General features: G+C 47.9%; 1 protein-coding gene across 2 annotated transcripts in view; it reads right to left on the bottom strand.

Moving 5' to 3' along the window:
• Window positions 1-18531, bottom strand: part of MTOR (mechanistic target of rapamycin kinase) — a 128423-nt gene that overhangs the window by 65979 nt on the left and 43913 nt on the right. Inside the window, exons 20-29 of one of the 2 annotated variants that reach the window (XM_045299085.1) lie at window positions 16500-16586; window positions 13004-13171; window positions 12240-12352; window positions 11761-11935; window positions 10672-10764; window positions 9860-10006; window positions 6180-6322; window positions 3537-3569; window positions 503-632; window positions 10-155 (exon numbers count right to left, since the gene is read on the bottom strand). In XM_045299085.1, the coding sequence (XP_045155020.1) occupies window positions 10-155; window positions 503-632; window positions 3537-3569; window positions 6180-6322; window positions 9860-10006; window positions 10672-10764; window positions 11761-11935; window positions 12240-12352; window positions 13004-13171; window positions 16500-16586 (1235 nt within the window). The remainder of the gene's footprint in view (window positions 1-9; window positions 156-502; window positions 633-3536; window positions 3570-6179; window positions 6323-9859; window positions 10007-10671; window positions 10765-11760; window positions 11936-12239; window positions 12353-13003; window positions 13172-16499; window positions 16587-18531) is intronic. The other variant, XM_045299086.1, reaches the window with a different exon arrangement.

Below are 18531 nucleotides of genomic sequence, written 5' to 3'. Positions count from 1 at the left end.
ACGGCCTACCTGATGAGAGACTCCAGAATGGCGGGGGTGGGGCCCTTCTGGAACTCCAGCTCTTTGTAGTGTAGTGCTTTGGCATATGCTCGGCACTTAGCAGCTCTCTCACCCAGCAAGACAATGCCATTGTCGTCTCTCAATGGCAGTGGGCCCTAGAGGAGAGGCAGAACCTCACACACAGGAAAATGGCAGATGGGGCACCAACAGAAGAGGGCTGTGTGGATGTCTCTCCCCTCCCCCCAGCTGGTTACCCACCAGCCTCCATCTAGAGCAGTGGATCTCAACCTCCCCAATGCCGCGGCCCTTTCATACAGTTCCTCGTGTTGTGGTGACCCCCCGCCCCCCACCAATCATGATTATTTTCGTTGCTACTTCATCACTGTAATTTTGCTATTGTTATGAATCGGGTGACCCCTGTGAAAGGGTTGTTTGACCCCCCAAAGGGGTTGCGACCCACAGGTTGAGAACCGCTGATCTAGAGGATGGGGACACGTCTCACCTTGTCACTGTGTTCCATGAATTCAGCCAAGTTTAGGAGGGTCTGCGTGACTTCTGCGATGTCTTGTGAGGTGAGGGCCAACTCGATGCTTCGGATGAGCTCATCCTGCTGGTCTTCATTCAGTTCGGACCAGCAGGACGGGCGGGGAGCAGGCCACCAGACCGCACCCTTAGGCGGTGCTAACGTAGTAAAAGGCCTACAGTACGTGTGTTTCTCCCCAAGTGAATACCCATTTAATCTTCTATTCCCTAAGGAAGCAATTCCAGCTACTTATCTCTATGAGCTTTGAGAGGTGGACTGGCCTCAATGTTGGCCTTGTTTGAGGCTTGCGGGTGGGATTTAATTTGTCCTGGGGCAGAAGGTAAAAAAGCTGACAGGAGGACAGACAGACTGATTCAGGAGCAAGAGAACAATATTGTCAGCAGAACACGGCTTCTGAAAACAAAAATGAAAAATATGAAATAACTGTACAAAGATGTCTTTGTGTAGGTTTGTCCCAAGTTGTTTCAAAAAGAATTTAAGGCTGATTTAAATACATACATACATGTATATATTACATATATCTACAATATCCCCAGGTTCTTAAGTTTAAGGCTAAAGCACGGCCTATTTTATTGTAGGTACAGTATATATACAACCTATTCAAATATACACAGTACAACCATCTTTAAAAATAGTAGACAAAATGGTGAAGAAAACAAGAATACGAAGAATAAAATCATGCCAGGGTTGCAGGTTCATGTTCAAGCTATCTCAGATTCTGGAGTTTGTTGGAGGTGGGCTCTGGAGCCACAGAGGGAGGGAATTCCATCACCACGGAGGAGTAGAGGCTCAGGGACACAGACCCTCCACTGCTCCTGACCGGAGGAGAGGTTTTCCAAGACTCCTCCAGAGCCCGGAGGGTGCTGCTGTTAGCTCAGCAGCCCTGCCGTGGCTGTGTCTGAAGCTTTCTTCAACACAACTGATGGCATACACCACACGGAGGCTTAGGAAAAGCCATTTTCCCAAATCAGAAGTAACGGTTGAAGAAGGAAACAAAAAAGACAGGTCAGGAGGACATGGGAGGCCAGCTTCAAGAGTCAGACCAGGACTGTGCCTGCAGAGTTTGGACCATTGGATTGAGTTTGGAACAGATTAAAAAAACAGAACCCATCACCAAGATGACTCTGATGAAAATCTGGGCTTATTTCAGTTACATTTAGCCTAAGATGCCAAAGGGCCCTAACATGTTTCTGGGCCTCTCATGGACTCTACCTTAACTGTGTAAACATGAACCCTCCTACAATGACCTCCAATGGGGGGTGGGGGTGGGGAGAGAAACTCTGAGTGGGGTTGAGAGGGGCTTCTAGTAGATATGAAACAGATTTAATAACAATACGTGCAAAATGTGGTGTGGTGTGGAGGTTATTAAACTCAAATACCAGGTGCCTGCCAGGGTACCCGTGAGACTGCACTGCCTCAGCCAGAGATGCTGTTCCTGGTTTAGGAACAAGAGCGAGCCTTGCAACACACCCTGTATAGCTGCTCCAAGACCCACCTTTACCCAGGGCAAAAGGCGGCTGTCTACTTTTGTGGCTGCTTTAAAGCGTGTAAAGGGACACTTTGTAGCATCCGCCCGAAGGCGAGCTGGCGGAGGACGTGACAGCTGTGACTGTCCTCTCAGTACGTACAGCTGGCTCTTCCAGGTGGTTTTCCTGAACTGTCTGTACTCAAAGAGCCAGGGTGCCAGCATTTCCAGGGAAGTCATTAGATCCCAGGGTTAACGTGCCCTGATCATCTTCAGAGGAAACGAATACTTCCCCAGAGCTGGAGCCAGTGCCTCAGGTGGCTTGTGATTTCCTAATGGCAGAAAACTAGTAAAATGACTTGTTTTCCATACCCAGTACCCCAGACCTAAAGCCATCTTTAAGAGGCTGTAAAGAGGGAAGGACGTAACCAAATCAGGGGAAAGATGGTCGGATCCCCGAGTTTGCTCGCCTTTTCCACACACAGCACCAGTATACCCAGTCAACACCACCTCACCCCCACCACCCTGAGCCGCACTTCAGGCGACCTCTGAGATGCAGGGTCGGGCACCCCCTCCCCCTCTCCATTTCAGGCTGTTATCTAACTACATGCAAAACCTATCTTTCCTGGGCAGCTATGGCCACAGGACTGCTCACTTCTTCGGGATCAGGTTGGAAAACAATAGGGGGCCAGGTGTGAAGGCTCAACAAAAACTGACAACCATAGCTAGACTCCAGGGGAGAGCCATCTGCAACGGCAACTCACGCCAACATGCTGGCCTGACCTGAAGGCAGGCTTCACAGAGCAGAAGCCTCCACGTGACTCCGGTGAACTGACATCACACCGTGGGGGAAGAGGAGTCATTTTGCATGAGGGCAGCAATTAAAAAGGGTTTAACGGCCTACCTGATGAGAGACTCCAGAATGGCGGGGGTGGGGCCCTTCTGGAACTCCAGCTCTTTGTAGTGTAGTGCTTTGGCATATGCTCGGCACTTAGCAGCTCTCTCACCCAGCAAGACAATGCCATTGTCGTCTCTCAATGGCAGTGGGCCCTAGAGGAGAGGCAGAACCTCACACACAGGAAAATGGCAGATGGGGCACCAACAGAAGAGGGCTGTGTGGATGTCTCTCCCCTCCCCCCAGCTGGTTACCCACCAGCCTCCATCTAGAGCAGTGGATCTCAACCTCCCCAATGCCGCGGCCCTTTCATACAGTTCCTCGTGTTGTGGTGACCCCCCGCCCCCCACCAATCATGATTATTTTCGTTGCTACTTCATCACTGTAATTTTGCTATTGTTATGAATCGGGTGACCCCTGTGAAAGGGTTGTTTGACCCCCCAAAGGGGTTGCGACCCACAGGTTGAGAACCGCTGATCTAGAGGATGGGGACACGTCTCACCTTGTCACTGTGTTCCATGAATTCAGCCAAGTTTAGGAGGGTCTGCGTGACTTCTGCGATGTCTTGTGAGGTGAGGGCCAACTCGATGCTTCGGATGAGCTCATCCTGCTGGTCTTCATTCAGTTCGGACCAGCAGGACACAAACGCGGCATTGAAGAGGTCCCTGAGGCGAGTGGAGAAAGCTGGAGACACCCCCGCCCCACCTACCCTCACCCCTCTGCCTGGTGCACAGAGTCCCCCCTAGCAATCTCCTCCTGGCCTCAGTGACTTGGCTTACACAGAACTTGTCCAGTGAGGATGGAAAGGGTCGACCCCTGCCTGGTCAAATGCAGCAGCACTGGTCACACCTATGTGGCTCCTGAGTGCGGCTGAGGAACTGAAACTTAAATCTAACTTTCATTTAAATCAAAACAACCAGAGGTAGCTAGTGGCTCTATCTGACAGGGCGAGGCAGGGAACTTCAGGGCGTGTGCAAGCCTGTGCGCAAGAGGGACAGAGGAGTGGGGAAGGACTTGTCTCAACTGGTGCCTCACTTGGCAGCTTTTGCGTCATTTCTCTTCACCCTGGGATGGACAGAGAGAGGACTTCTAACATAGAGGTCAGCATTAGCCGATTTGGAAAATAATCATCCTCTGAGGACCCTTCAGGCCATTTCCTGGGTGATATCCAAATGCCTCAGATCAGAAACAGTGTAGGCAGCACTGCTGTTGCTTTTCAAAATACACACTGCTAGAGCTCTTGGCTAGCTGGTCAGAACAACACGGCAGGAGGATTTAAGAAACGCTCTAGTTTCTACACTAGAAAGCAAATGCCAAAGGGGATCTTCAAAGATCCCTCGGCCAGTCTCTAACAGCTGGGCCTTACCAAGAATGGAACCAGCGTCGCCATTTCTAAGAACACAGAAATGGTTTTAAATCGCTATAGTCTCACATAGATGGAATTAATTTGCTACCTGTGACTTCTGAACTTTAATCTCACTCCCCCTGCCGGAACACCATTTTTTTGTGAGTTGAAAGGAGTTCAAACTATAGGAAATGGCTATAATGTGTGGGTCTAGCATTTGATGTCCCTAACTCTACCGTTTGTTAAATGCTGGGGAGAGGCAGGCACACCAATTTAGGACTCTGATAGAAAAATAAAATGCAAAATGCAAAGGATTCCAAGAAAACGGGAAGAAGTCTTGTTTAAATGAAGAAAGCAACTCTCTGATCTAGGTCAGAAGCCACAACAAACTCTAAAGCAGCATGTTTGGAACCAAGGGGCTAAGGACAATGGAGGAAAATGGGAGTGAAAGGTAAAGGCAAGCTTCCAGGACCTTCTTAGAGCCCTTGTAAATACACGGCTATCTACCACGGCCTATTTGGCCGACGCTGTGCTCAGAGGTGAGGGTCCCATATGGTCCACCAGCTGGGTACCTAAAATCTGCACATTAAGGAAACAGGGAGTTCTAGAAATGGGTTTTTTCCTAGAAGTAATTTTTAAAGCATAAAAGCATACTTAAATGAAATGAGATGGGCCAAGTCATGGCACTGGTCAGCCATCTCAAGGAGCACGCTTTCTGAACACAGGCAGACCAGCTGTGCTGAGGAAAAGTGACTGGATAGGTGCCCTGCTTTTGCATCCTGCTAATGAGCAGGATTGCTTATTAATTAAATCACCATGTTCACTGTAACACAAACGGACGAGTAGTAAAGAAATGTATCACTCCTTAAACCTTCCTGGAGGTCATCATAGCCACACTAGTTGTTTGTGGTTTTCCTACCAACATATATCTTCAATAACTGAAGCCACACCGTCATACATTTATGAAGTCTACTTCATCCATTTACATGAAACGGTAAATTCTTATATGCACTTAAATTCCTTATATGCACTTAAAGGCTGGTACTTTAAGATGTTTTCTTTGTGTGTGTGGGAAATTGCGTTTTCCAAAGATGGCTGCAACCATGTCTCCTACTCCAAATGTTCTTATAGAACTCTGTTACCTTCCTGTCAAGAGGTAACACCGACCCCCTCAGTGGGCCTTAGTGACTGTCTTGGACAACAGAACACAGCAGAAGTGACGCTATGTGACTGTGAGGCTAGGTCATGAAAGCACCATCATTTCCATCTTGTTCTCGTGGGACAGTCACAGGTGAACCCAGCCACAAGCCTACGCAGCCCCTGGAGAAGTATGGCCCTCAGACCCTTGCCAAGGCCGACCTCCCAGTCAACAGTCAGCTTCCACTTGTCAGACAGGTGAGTGTGCCATCTTAAAAGTGGATTCTCCAGTCAGGGGTCCGTGGTGGCTCCAGGTGTGTCTCATACTGTACCTCTTTCTGCTCCACGTCATCTCTGAGCAATCAGAACACGCACTATGTTTTGGTGTTTGTAATGCAGCAATACAGACTTCTTGTTGAGCCTGTTCCCACTCATAGCAACCCGATGCACAACCGGGAAGCACCACTAGGTCCTCAGAATACTGCTATTGGAAAACAGGTGCAGTTCAACCGTTTGCTAGTTGTTTCCAGAGTCACATATAACTCAGATACATCTGGACCTACCGCAGATCTATTGAGGAAACATTTTACTTTTCATCTATTAGCATGGCCAAGATGGCTGCTTTTCCTATGAGTAATTTTTTTCCTTTCTTTTGTTCCACATTTAGCAAAATTAAAAACACTAGCCCTTTTACTATTACTTCTAATAAAAAACGGACTCATTGTTTACAACATTTTCTATGTGTAGATCCTCTCTGTCCCAATCTGGGGCTGGGAGGCGAAGCCCGCCATACCTGGCCATCGGGTTGTAGGCCTGGGCCAGGGCCCAGCAGGAGCGCAGGGACGGCGAGGAGGAGTCCTTCAGCAGCTCCAGGCTCAGTCGCCTGAGCCATTCCAGCCAGTCATCTTTGGAGACCCTCCTGGCAGCTCCCCAAGCCTGTAAGGCCAGAGGCAACAGTGCAAAGCCATCAGTTTCAAGGGCCAATTGTAAAGACCCTTGTCTATTTAGTGATCACTCTAGTTTGATGTAGCTCATGATAAAATCCTCCCAGAGAACCAAGACAAAAGAACAATATTCAATTAAAAGTCATAAAACAAAAGCAGCAAGCTCTGGCAAAGTCTGCTTTCACAAGTCATTTTTGCTAAATCCTGGGTCCTGGCAAAGTAAAGAACTCCCTCCACAGATCCAGAAAGGAGGGATGGCCGCGGCATGCAGCGTGCAGTCCAGGACTCCCAGAAGGACCTGCCGTGGGGCGTGGAGGGACAGGGACAGCGCCCTGGCTTCCCTGCGTTAGGACACAGTACAGGCTCCACGGGGAGAAGGGCAGTGCACTCCTGTCAGAGCCAGTGAGGGTGAACACAAAGCACGGGCACGGTGGGAGACTGGAACAAAGGAGTTGAACACACTCAATTTTGATTCTTGAGTTTATCCCTTCCAGCAACCCTCAAAACTTTGAACTATCCAGGGATCAGGAGTCACTGGGTTGTGGATGGACAGAACGCAGGGTCTGGAGAGAGGCAGTAGAAGAAAGGGTTAAGAGCTATACTCTGAAGCTCAATTGTGAAGAGTTCAAATCCCATGTATGAAGTTTACTGGCCCTCTGACCTTAGTTAAGTCAGAAACTGTGCTTCAGTTTCTTGCTTGTGAAATAATGATACAGTTCTCACCTCAGAGGGTATTTTAGGCATTAACCTGGTAATGACTTTATAACAGTGCTTGCCACAAAATCAGTGTCCGTCCTATGTGTGAATTCCTATTGCTCTAAAGCTAGAACCACCAGGCTGGAATCTTGGCTCTCCACTGAGCAGCTATAATCCTCTGGCTAAGCTACTTGAATGCGGTACTTGGACTCCATTTCCGTATCTAGTTGTGCTATATCTAGAGGACTTAGCTGGAGCGCATGAGCAGAGAATGGTTGCTGCTATCATCAACATGATAGCTGTATGAAATGGCCTAGCCCAAACTATTAAACCCCTAACCTTTAAACATGTTCTTAAAAGACTTTCTGGTAGAATGGACATGCCAATCTCCGTAAACCAGGGCCATCATCCCTGTAAGTTACAAACAGCTCTTGGACTTTGGACTAAGGAAGTGATGGAGAATGAATGCAAGAGACTGTCACATGCAACACCGAGTCACCAAAGACTCAACTCGCCACCTCCCTGGGATAACCTGGCGATTGACTCAAACCAAAGGAGAGCTATGAGCTAAACAAAAGACTTCTTTCTATGTGAAGGTTCCTCACTGACTAGAAGAGAGCCTAGCTAGAAAAGACGTGCCTTTCCATCTTGTTCTGTTGGCTGAAATGGGTACAGCAGGTCCTTTTCTAGACGTAGCTTTCTGGCTTGCTACCTACACCGTGGTCTCTTGAAGTTGCACTGTTTCCATGACAACGCTGGAAGCACACAGGAAGTCTTACTAATGTCTCCTGTTCTCTAGTGATGTGAAGCTGAGTCTGGCTAACGGGGTGGCGGCGGCGCGCAAGATGCACTGCAGCATGCGCTGAGCACAGCGGGTGCTGCAGTCACACGACCTTGGTCAATCCTGGCTCCATTACTAACCACCGGACACTGGGCAGATTATCTGGACGAGTGCCGTGTCCACCTAACAGCAGCACCTAACTCAGGAGATTCGATGAGCTCACAGAGAGGAGATGCTCATAGCACGTGGGAAGGGCTCAGCAAACACCGGCTGTTGTCATAGCTATCCTTTCTAATGCTATTATTTGATAGATGGCAGGAAATAGGTCTTTGCTTTAAATCAACTTTTCAGTTCTCTGGGTCCATCGGAAAGGCTTTAACCCCCTCAGGCAGCAGGGCTCTCTGTCCCTCTGTGACATGGGAACATGTTCAAGGAATGTCAGATTATTCTGAAGATAAGCCCACTAGGCGTCATACAACTATGAAAATACAGAAAATCTGGGGAGGCATTAATGATTTCTATGCTTCCTGTGATGGGTAACCCCCTATTATCATAACCACAAGAAACATAATGGAGGTGGTAAGTTGGTATTTTGGTAAAAATGGATAAATATACCAATCTCTAATTATGACGCGGATAGGGGAAGAACAACAGGAGAGGGACGGATAGTCAGTTGTTATGAAGGACTTTGCTTAAGGTTTCTGAACTCAGTCTGTTCTCGAGTGAGACGAACTAGGGACCCTGATCTCTGTGTGGTGAGGCGCATGCTGTTTCCCCCAGTTTGGACTCCTGGGGAATGTCCTAAGAGAGAGAACAAAGCTCTTCAGCAGGGTGGCCAGCTGCCTGGTTGGAAGGACATTCTGATCCTAGATGGGATAAAAACATCTGGGAGGAAATGTGCATCTGGTCTCCTTGCCTGGCCCCGCCTCGCCCTCAGCCAGGATGAGGTAGCTTCAGTTACTGCCTGGAGATGCCAGGTGACTTACGACCTCTTCTTCCTCCTGAAATCTCCAGAGGAAGCCCACCGAGGGAACGCAGCTTTGCTCTGCACCCCAGGGCATTTTATGTTTCTTCCCTCTGGAGCACTGGGCACCCTCAGCAGGGGTTCCTTCCAGCTATCTGTGCGGGTGCAAGCGGGTACACGAGCCAGGAAGAAGCCCCAGAGGTCTGAAGCTGTGTCTGAGGGTGCGTGTGTGCTCTAATCGTTCTGGCCCCGGCCAGGAGAGAGAACCACTGAGCTGGGTCCTAGCGCTCGCCCAGCTCTAGCTCTCTGTGTGGGCACAGAAGTGCAGTGGCTGTGTTCCGCTGCTGATGAAGGGAGGTCAGTGCCAGGCTGACATCCAAGCTGAGGGCTGTCGACGGGTATTAAAAATACTGAAGGCGAATGTAAAATGTGGCAAATGTGCAGCCTTGTATACCGATTTAAGTCAGTCAGCAAAGTTTCGGTGGCTATTTTAGTCAAAGTGACCAAAGAGGCTTGGAGCCTGTTTTGAAGTGGCGAGCTGGCGAGGTGTGGTCAGCCTAGAGAACTCCACACTCACCTCATCCTTTGCGCTCCAGCCCGGCAGTGCAAAGTGTGGTTTGTGGACATAAGCAGAAGTGTGTGAGAAATGGAGACTACCAGGCACATCTCAAAGCCCCTCCCTGAGAACACGCATTTTAACAAGAGCTGCAGTAATTCATGAGCCCGCCCACGTTTGAGAAGCCCCACTTCCAAGAGCCTGCAGCAGCCTCGGTGTTCACTAGGGGTCTCACCAGTTTTGCCCATCATAGGAAAACGAGAATGTTATCTGCCAAAGGGTGATCCTGCCTAAGTTCCCAGGGGACACTAACGGACACGATGTTCTCTACTTTTCCACCGTTAAAAAGAAAAAGTACAATTTAAATACCTGCAGAGAGAGAAAATGACCTCAGGTGATCGCCTAGATTTCCAGGAACACCTTTGGGGCTGGGTTTTTGCCATTTTAAGCAGAAAGTAACAAGTGTTGAATGTTCTGGATGTGGAAGAGCAGGGTTCCCTTCCCAGGACCCAGCCGGGGGCAAGGGACCTGCCTTTTGGAGGTTGATGGTGCTGACGTGCAGTTTCTTCATGGGGCCCGTCTCTACTGGCCCACTAGCCAGTGCATCCCCTTGGCCGCTCCTCAGCATCCGGTGCTGGTATATCAAAGGATCCTCCTCTTCATCGGCCAGGGTGTATCCCTGCAAGCAGAGGTTATAGGAAACATCTGGCACTGGACCCTCCCTGCTCAGAATCTTCTTGGGAGGTTCAGACCACCTGAAGGGCCTGCATTTCCAAAAGAAGGCTAGGGGAATGTGTCTGCGCGAGATGAATTGCGGGTGGGCTGTATTCCCCACTGCCGTGCAGTCTCTGCTGGTCCCTGACAAGGCCTGGCTCAGGATGAGCATGCAGCTGCACTGACCCGTGCAGCAACTGCGAGCAGTGAGGACACTGGAGACGCGTGCACGGCAGGGTTGGGAGATAGGCTACAGATTGCTATTGGCCCCAGAGCTAACTAAGAATGGGCGTTATATTTCAAATGGCTGAAGAAACAAGAGTCAAAGGAAGATGACGAATTCACATGTGAAAATGATACGAGATTGTGATTTTGGTGTCCACAAATACAGTTATGCTGGAGTGCAGCCAGGCTCGGTTGTTTACATACTGTTTATGGCCAGAGGCAGAGACAGATGAACCTACGGGGCAAGAAGTATTTACTATCATATCTTTTTTTGAGCACTGACGTCTGGATTAGAGTTGAAAACCTTAGATTTACTCCCATGGCTCCTCCCACGGTTACAAGAGTAACACCAAGTGGGAAAGACTGTAGAGTCTTTGAAAGAGAGACACCGCAGACAGAGCTCACCTTGACAATTCTGCAGATGAGCACGTCATAGCGCTGATGGTTGATTCGGTGTCGCACCAGGACTTTGTTCACCATTGGAATGAAAATCTGGTACTATCGCGGGAGGGAGAAGAGACCCATCACTTTGGAAAGTGAGAAGCAAAGAAAGAGCTCCCACCTTTTAGCTATTCTTTGTTTGCGGTTAACTGTGAGGTATCCAGAGGGTCCCCTTGCACTCTGCCCACTATAACCCTGCAACATCTGTTACACAGATTGTGCCAACGGCCGGGGAACGGGTCTCAGTTTCCACCTTTGTTCCTAGGATCCACTTTTTCGCTAGACAGTCAAAGCATATTAGCCCTTTGCTTAAAATGTTCCAGAGACTTTTAGTCTTGCTCAGAGTAAAAGTCAAGATATTTGTGAGGGCCTCTATCTGAGATTTGCAAACTTAGTGGGCATCCACTGCTAGGCACCATGGCGGGCACTTCTGAATCCTGTCTGAGAGGCGGCCACGAATGTGCATCTCTGACAGTCTCTGATGGTGCGGACACTGCTTGTCCAGGGATCACACTTAGAGAACCACGGGCCTAGGAGATCTAGTCTCGTCCCCTCCTTGTTTTCATGACCTCAGTTTCAAGTACTTCCCCCCCAGCAGGTCTCTGAACTCAAGGCAGGCGCCTCTCTCATTTGCAGTCCTCTCTGTTGGCACATTCCTCTCCGGGTTTGGACCTTTCCTGGATTCTGCAGGCCTGTGGTCACACGCCAACTTATCACAGGCATCTTTCCAGTCTACCTTAACAGCCTCTCTCTGCTTGCACCTGTCACTCTTATGGGACAAGCTGCCTCTATTTGCTTTGCTCTATTAAAACGTAACTCTCAGAGAGCAGGGACTTTATTCTGCTTAGGCTATCATCCCCAGCATGGTGTTTAGGCCACATAGGTGCTCAATAAATACAAGCTGAATAAATGAAAGAAAAGCAAAGCAAATTGTTCTGTGTTCTCTGCTGGGTGTTGAAACTTGCCAATAAGTGGAGAAGTTCTTTAGACAAGTTCTTAACAATGCCCAAAGGGAGGCACAAGACTGCCTAGCTGGGCAGGACTCTTTCTTACCTTCTTCCCCAGCTGAAAGACGAGCGACGACAGTGTGTCCATGGCTGTGGCGCGCAGTTCTGGGCTCTGGTCCAGTGTCCGCACAATCGGGTGTATGATCCGGGAAGCGTAGTCGGTGAAATCCAAGGACTCGGTCAGGCGGTCAACTGTCTCTAAAGCTGCCCTACAACAATCACTACCATACAGTAATTGCTAACCAACAATCCCAGAGTAAGAGAAGCAGGTGAGGGTTACCTTAACAAGCAGCAACAAATGGGAAGAAATGGCGTCTGAGCTATGTTGGGTGACATGGATCCAACATATATTCCAGTGGGATGCGGGACACTTAAAATTTCCATAAACCTGGGAAAATTCTGGACTAGATAATGGGAGTATAAATTTAAAAAACAATAAAGACACAGATGGCCTAGGAACTAAGGACATTTTTCACAAAGCGTGACAAGCTTGACCGTCGGTAGTCTCAAAGGGCAGGTACTTACTTTCGAGACGGCAGTGGGATTTCGGGCGCATCAAACAGCTTCACAATAGGCGGCAACAACAAATGCAGGTAGTCATCCAGGTTGGCGCCAAACAGCTGGATTGCAGCCAGCAACTACCAGAGCGAGCAAAAGCAAGGCCGGTGAGCAAAGCAGTCTGCGATCAAGTGTCTAAGAACGCAGAGAACGGCTGCAGGGTAGGCCTTCTCAAGCCTGCGCGCACTCTGAAGGCCTGGGTGAAGAGTCTTTGAGCTACATTTTCTGGGAGTATGCTTGATTTCCTGATTTTATGTGGTTTGTGTATTTCTTAGCTTTTTGTAGGCTTATTTCATTTGTTAGAGAATTAGCACTGTATAATGGAGAAAGTTGGTCTGGAATAAAACACTTGCTAAGAGTAATCCACAAAAGGGGATAAAATATAGGAACAACGGAGAGAGGACTTGTAAATACCCTACAAATTGGGTCTGCTCTTGTGGCAGGGCGTTGATGTGTGGCTCAGAACGAGGTCTCACTTTTAGGAATCTGACCGGCTATCTGCCTCGGATCCTCACAGGCACTGACCCAAACTACCAATTCACTGCCCTCGAGCGCTCCTGATTCGCAGTGACCCCACGGGACAAGTGGGTTTCCACGAGCTTAACTGTTCTTTCTCCCACGAGTGCCTGGTGGTTTCAAACTGCAGCCCAGTTAACCACTATGCCACCGGGGTACTTAGAGCAACTCTGAAGAGTTGGACATGTCTTTCACAGCTGCCCTCGGCTACTCACCTTGATGGAGACGATGCGGCCTGGGCTGTTGTCATGCATGAAGACTCGCAGCATGTGTGGGATCAGCTGGGGCAGATAGAGTTTAAACTCGCCTCCAAGAGCGACCACAATTTGTTCAATGAGAAGAATGATGGTGCTTTGGATGGAGGTGTTCATGACCCAAAACTCCTGTAAGGAAGAAAGAGAAGGCAAAGTTAAGGCCCCTTTGGCTGAAATATAAAGCAAGGCACTGAGAAGGCCAGAAAGAAGCAAAAAGGTAGTGGGCACAGCCTGCCGCAAGAGGGCCTCCTTCCCCAGCCTATATTCTAGGCTGTGGCACAGCCGTATTGGACAAAGGAAATGGCCCTTCACCCAACGCATGAGGCGACTCTCATGCTTTGCTCATGCGTCTTTCTCCCTTTGCCTGGAGCGCCAGCTTCCTGCTCAGCTAAGCCCGGTACCTTTCCCGTCTCCAGACTCGCTTTTCCTACACAGGCTTTCCTGTTCTCTATCAGATGCTTTGGGTCCCTTTACATCCCCTCTAGCACCTGTTCCACTTAATTTCCTTTGCTCCTCTCCTTCTCTAAGGAGTCCTGGTGGTGCAGGGGCGAAGTCCTCGGCTGGTCACGGAGCGGTTGGTTGCAGGAAACAGATGTGGCCATCTGTTTTGATACAGCACACAGCCCAGGAAACACTACGAGGCAATTTTACTCTGTCCTACAGGACTGCTCTGAGTTAGAATCGACACACAATAGGTTTTCATGTTCCTCGACGGGATTATAAGCGATCAAGGGCCAAACATTCCTCTGTCCCACCTTTGTATCCCGGAATCCCTCTGGCACATTATAATCATTAAAACAAACGACAGTAAACAAATGACAAAATCTAAATCACTCCCAGAGCCTTGACGTGGTCCAGGGTAGATTCTTTACTCGGGGACTTGACTCGTGAAACTAGAGGAGAACTCCGGTGTCAGCGGGTTTCCGTTCTGAAGACTCTGCCAACGGAATCTGGCATCTTTCCCAATGGGTTGGGAAGACCAGTCATGGTAAGTGAGCCATATCCGCGGAACACCATGCTCAATGCTTCTCTGACCCTCGTCTATCACTGCTCATCTATGTTAAGAGGAGGACCCTGGGCTGTGGTTGAGTACTCACCTCTCAGCAAGCATCCGCCAAGGATGTGTGGGAGGCAGGCGACTAGGGGAGGCACTCAGTGCTTTCCACAAAGGCAGGCCAGACATGACAGGGGCTACTGAACCTCATCCTTAGACACAGGCAGATGCTGGTGTTCTAGCCCTGGCTCTCACTTAGGAGGTGACGCCGCGCAGGGGTACATGCCTCTACTCTAGGTTACACTGGCCTCATCTGCAGAACGGGGACGACGCCTTTCTTTTCCTTTCTGCAAATCAGCTTTATTGACACGTCATTCACGTGCCACACAATTCAACGGTAAAGGTATTACAAAGAGCTATGTAAGACACTGACTGTCTAACCTTATGGGGTCACTACGTGAAAGACATGAGATAAGGACTGGGCAAGGACTTCAAAAACAAAATGCTACATTTCTGGTGACCCACTGACATCATGTTGGGCAAGTTCAAGCATTAAAACACATTCTTTACATAGGTAGGAGGATTCTCATTGTATCTTCAATAGTTTTTGAAAATCCATTCATCTTCCTCAACACCCAAACCATTTTCAATCCTAGAGCGCATCACAAAACTAACATCTTTCTACACCCCAGGTCATCAATGGGATACAAGTTCCTAAAATAAAAATGGGCCAAATGGCTAGAGATCCTGCCTTGGTAATTTGGTAACGTGGGGCAAACTGGCCCATGTCTCTGATCTGCTTTAAAAGATAGTTTTCTAGCACATTCTTAAAGATCGCCAAAGGGGGAGACTTAATGATACAGAAAACCACGGATGATGGCAATACCCAAGGGGGTCAATGAAAAAAATAAGCAAACCCTTTGGATGAAAACCTTACATCTTTTTATTGTGTGTGTGTGTGTTTTTTTTTTTAAAAAAACACAGCATCTTAGAACATGAAAACCGCCATAGAAAATGCTGTTTTTTCTGCCTGGTGAGATGGCGCTAGATAAAAAGCTTTAGCAGGGAAGCACTGTGGATTTCCTGGCCTCCAGTTGGTCTGATGTTCCACACCGAGTCTTCCTGAGAGAAAGCCCAGCGAACTTCCAGCCGTACTTCTACCCACTCTTTACAGGGCTTCCTCTGCCTCAAAGAGGCTGCCCAGGGTGTGAGCCGATCACTGTTCACAAAGACTGTCCTCTTCCCAGGCTGGAGGGAGCTCATTAAAATGCCCAAGATCAACAGCCAAGAGAAAAGCCCCGTTGCACCTTTTCTATCTCGGATAAAATGAAAGCTGTGTTTTGCAGGAGGCTCCCTGCCTCAAATCCCTATGGTTTGGTCATGAGTCTTCCTCGAAGGGGAAAAAGTCAGGATTACTTCACTTCCTACCATGAGGTCACTCCCTTCCTACTCCCCCAGGTCCCCCCGGGGCCGCGCCTGTCTACGTGTTCCTTGGACACAGGCCTCACACCTGCAGCAGAAGCAAGGAAGAGAGGCGCTTGTCATTTCACATGAGGGGGCTTGAAAACGACTATGAAAAAACAGAATTAATAGATAAAGAACAATGTCTACACACACAGTTAAAACATCCATGTCGTTTCCCCGGAGCCACCCCATTTCTTTCCATCCTTCCCCAGTTCTGAGACTCAGTTGTTGGAGAGTCACAGTTCTGAAGGCAGCCATTTGGATTTTTATCCTGCTGGTTTTCCAAGCGGACGACAAAGGTGTGGTGCAGAAGAAAAGAAACCATCTTCCCACTCTGAAAGCCCAGCGACCTCTGCAAAGCAACCTTTCCAACAGAGGCATTTAAATTATCGAGAACAGTAGGAAGCAAGGCTCCCTCTCCAAGAGAAAAAGATACTGCCATCGACGGGAGTCTGCCGGCACCTGCTTGCTGTGTGTGATGAAATCCTGGGCAGGGAGCCTTTTCTCTGTGCCGCGGCAATCAGAAGTGACAGTTATGCTCTGAAGGCAGCAAGCCTTCTTCCTCCGTGCCTGACAGGAGTCCATCACATTCAATAGTCCAAGGAAAACCTAATGTCCCGGCCCCTTGGAAGGTCATGGTTTGTGGCAGTGTGAAAGTGGGCTTTAGTGAGGCTAGTACAGCACTGCTGCAATATTAAAGTGAAATTGCTGTGTTTTCTGAGGCAAATAACTCATAAGTCTATTTCTGGCAGAACACTTACTTCAGGCTGCCTTCTACGACTTCCCACCTTATACTCTTGTACCTGGGGGCCTGGGGGTCTGGGACAACAGCTCCTTCCTCTCTTTCATAATCCAGTAACACACTCAGCTTTTTTATTGCTTGCTTTTATGCTCAGTTTGCATTGCACCATGGGAAAAATGATCATGTTATCCAAACCCGTTTCTGAGTTTTCCTTGAAGCAAATCCCGATGAACAAGCCAAGCATGACTTCCACTCACCCTCATGAGGGTGACGATTTCATCCATGTAAGGTCTGATGTGGCTCTTCACGAAGGACACTAACATTCCCAGCTGCTGGAACAGAAACTAAAAGAGAAAAGAAGGCAGCAAGTTGGCACCATGAAGGGGGCAGCATCCTAAGTGCATGTGCACAAAGAAGGAGGCCATGGAATCCAGTTTCCAACAGGACCTGAGCTACTGAGAGCCTGCTACAAAGAGCTGCACTGAAAACCTGCGCTCCGCATGGGGGGCCTTTCCACACCACCTGAGCCAGCTCCTGCATCGAAGGGACTCTGGGTCAGGCCACTGTTTTTGAATTACTTGGTCACCTACTAGCACTGTGATCTTCAATTAACGCCCCTATGCTCAGCTTCTTCACTGGGAACATGGAGTGGAGAGTACTTATTCCCCAGGCTTGCTTTAAGGACTAAATGGGAAAATACATGCAAAGTCCTAAAATGGTGGGGAGGAGGGAGGCAACAACTATCAGTTGTTATCAAGATCTACTTATGTCCTGTAGGGCTTAAGAAGGATTTCTGGAGTAACTAGGAATTTAGGAGTAAACATGAAAAACTTCACCACATATAAATGCATCTGTTTACTTACTTGGCCATGATTCAATACCACTTACTTTCTAAAATAAATACAGTTAACTCTTTCTTATGAATATTAGAACTCATTTAAGTACTCTCACTTTTCAACATTTTAATGATAGTACAATTTCTTCTCATCAATTAAATATTTGTCTCCAGACGTCTGATATTCCTATTAACAACAAGAAAAATGACAGAAACCCCAAAGAATTCATTAACTCTGTTTCTGGGGAATGATGAGCTAAAATAGCAAACAAACTTAAGGAAGAATAGTCTATTTAGAGTGGTATTTTAAGAAGAGACGCTATCCATTAAATAAAGAAAGGAAACTTGGGTGGGGCTAGATGGAAAATGCCAATTACTTTCCACACTAAAGACATTTTTAAAAAACTATTTTATTGGTATATAATCCACGTAGCATGCAATTCAATAGTTCATATATATTTCAAAGGTTGTGCAGTCATTACCACAATCAATTTTAGGATATTTTCTTATTCTTATACCCATTATGATGAGCTTCCTGATATTTAGGGTATAGTTTTTATTAGCACTACATAACAATAATAATTAGTAAATTGTATTCCAAAGCATGAAAAAAAAGCACTCTAAGCTTTTCCTACCCTCTATTAAAAAATAATTTACACCAATCTGCACTTTGAAATTCAGATAAATTGAGGGATAAAGTGTTTCATTTCAAAGAGTAATGGACTTACAGTACTCATTATCTAAGAGATGAGATTAGCAGGACATAATTGGATGCAAGAGTTTGGACCAATTCAGTATGACATGGGCACCAATGGCTTCTAGGGCAGTTAGAGACTGGACACAGGATGGCACAGTAGAGCCATCCCTACCAGTCTCCTAGGTCCCTGCCAGTGAAGCACTGCTGATAGCTTTGGTGAAACAGTCCCTAAACTACACTAAGATCAAGGAACACGGGACTCTAAGTATAACATTACTCTCTAGCTACCCTCGCAGAATGCAAAGCCTTAGACAGGGCAGACCCCTTCACGCTGGTGGAAAAGTAGGGCAGCCGAGACCACAGAGCGAAAGCGCCATTTGACCCTCACTGCCCTTTCACTGGGCACAATTAGAGAGGCCTCTCAGTTGGTGACTAGTGAAGAGTGGCACAGAGAAGCCTCCTTCATAATGAAGTAGCTCAAGCAGTCACCACTTTCTTCTCCTTAGATCAGTGGTTCTCAACCTGGGGTCGCGACTTCTTTGGGGGTTGAACGACCCTTTCACTGGGGTCGCCCAAAACATAACAGTAGCAAAATTACAGTTATAAAGTAGCAATGAAAATAACTTATGGTTGGGGGTCACCACAACATGAGCAACTGTATTAAAGGGTCACGGCATTAGGAAGGTTGAGAACCACTGTCTTAGATTTTCTGTCCTTGAACACTAGTATGTCACAAGAATATTTCATTTTGCTACTG

This window comes from Echinops telfairi, unplaced genomic scaffold, assembly GCF_000313985.2.
Source record: "Echinops telfairi isolate 266 unplaced genomic scaffold, ASM31398v2 ScPeMD7_7457;HRSCAF=8495, whole genome shotgun sequence".
Classification (NCBI taxonomy): domain Eukaryota; kingdom Metazoa; phylum Chordata; class Mammalia; order Afrosoricida; family Tenrecidae; genus Echinops; species Echinops telfairi.
This window is presented reverse-complemented; position numbering and strand designations above follow the sequence as displayed.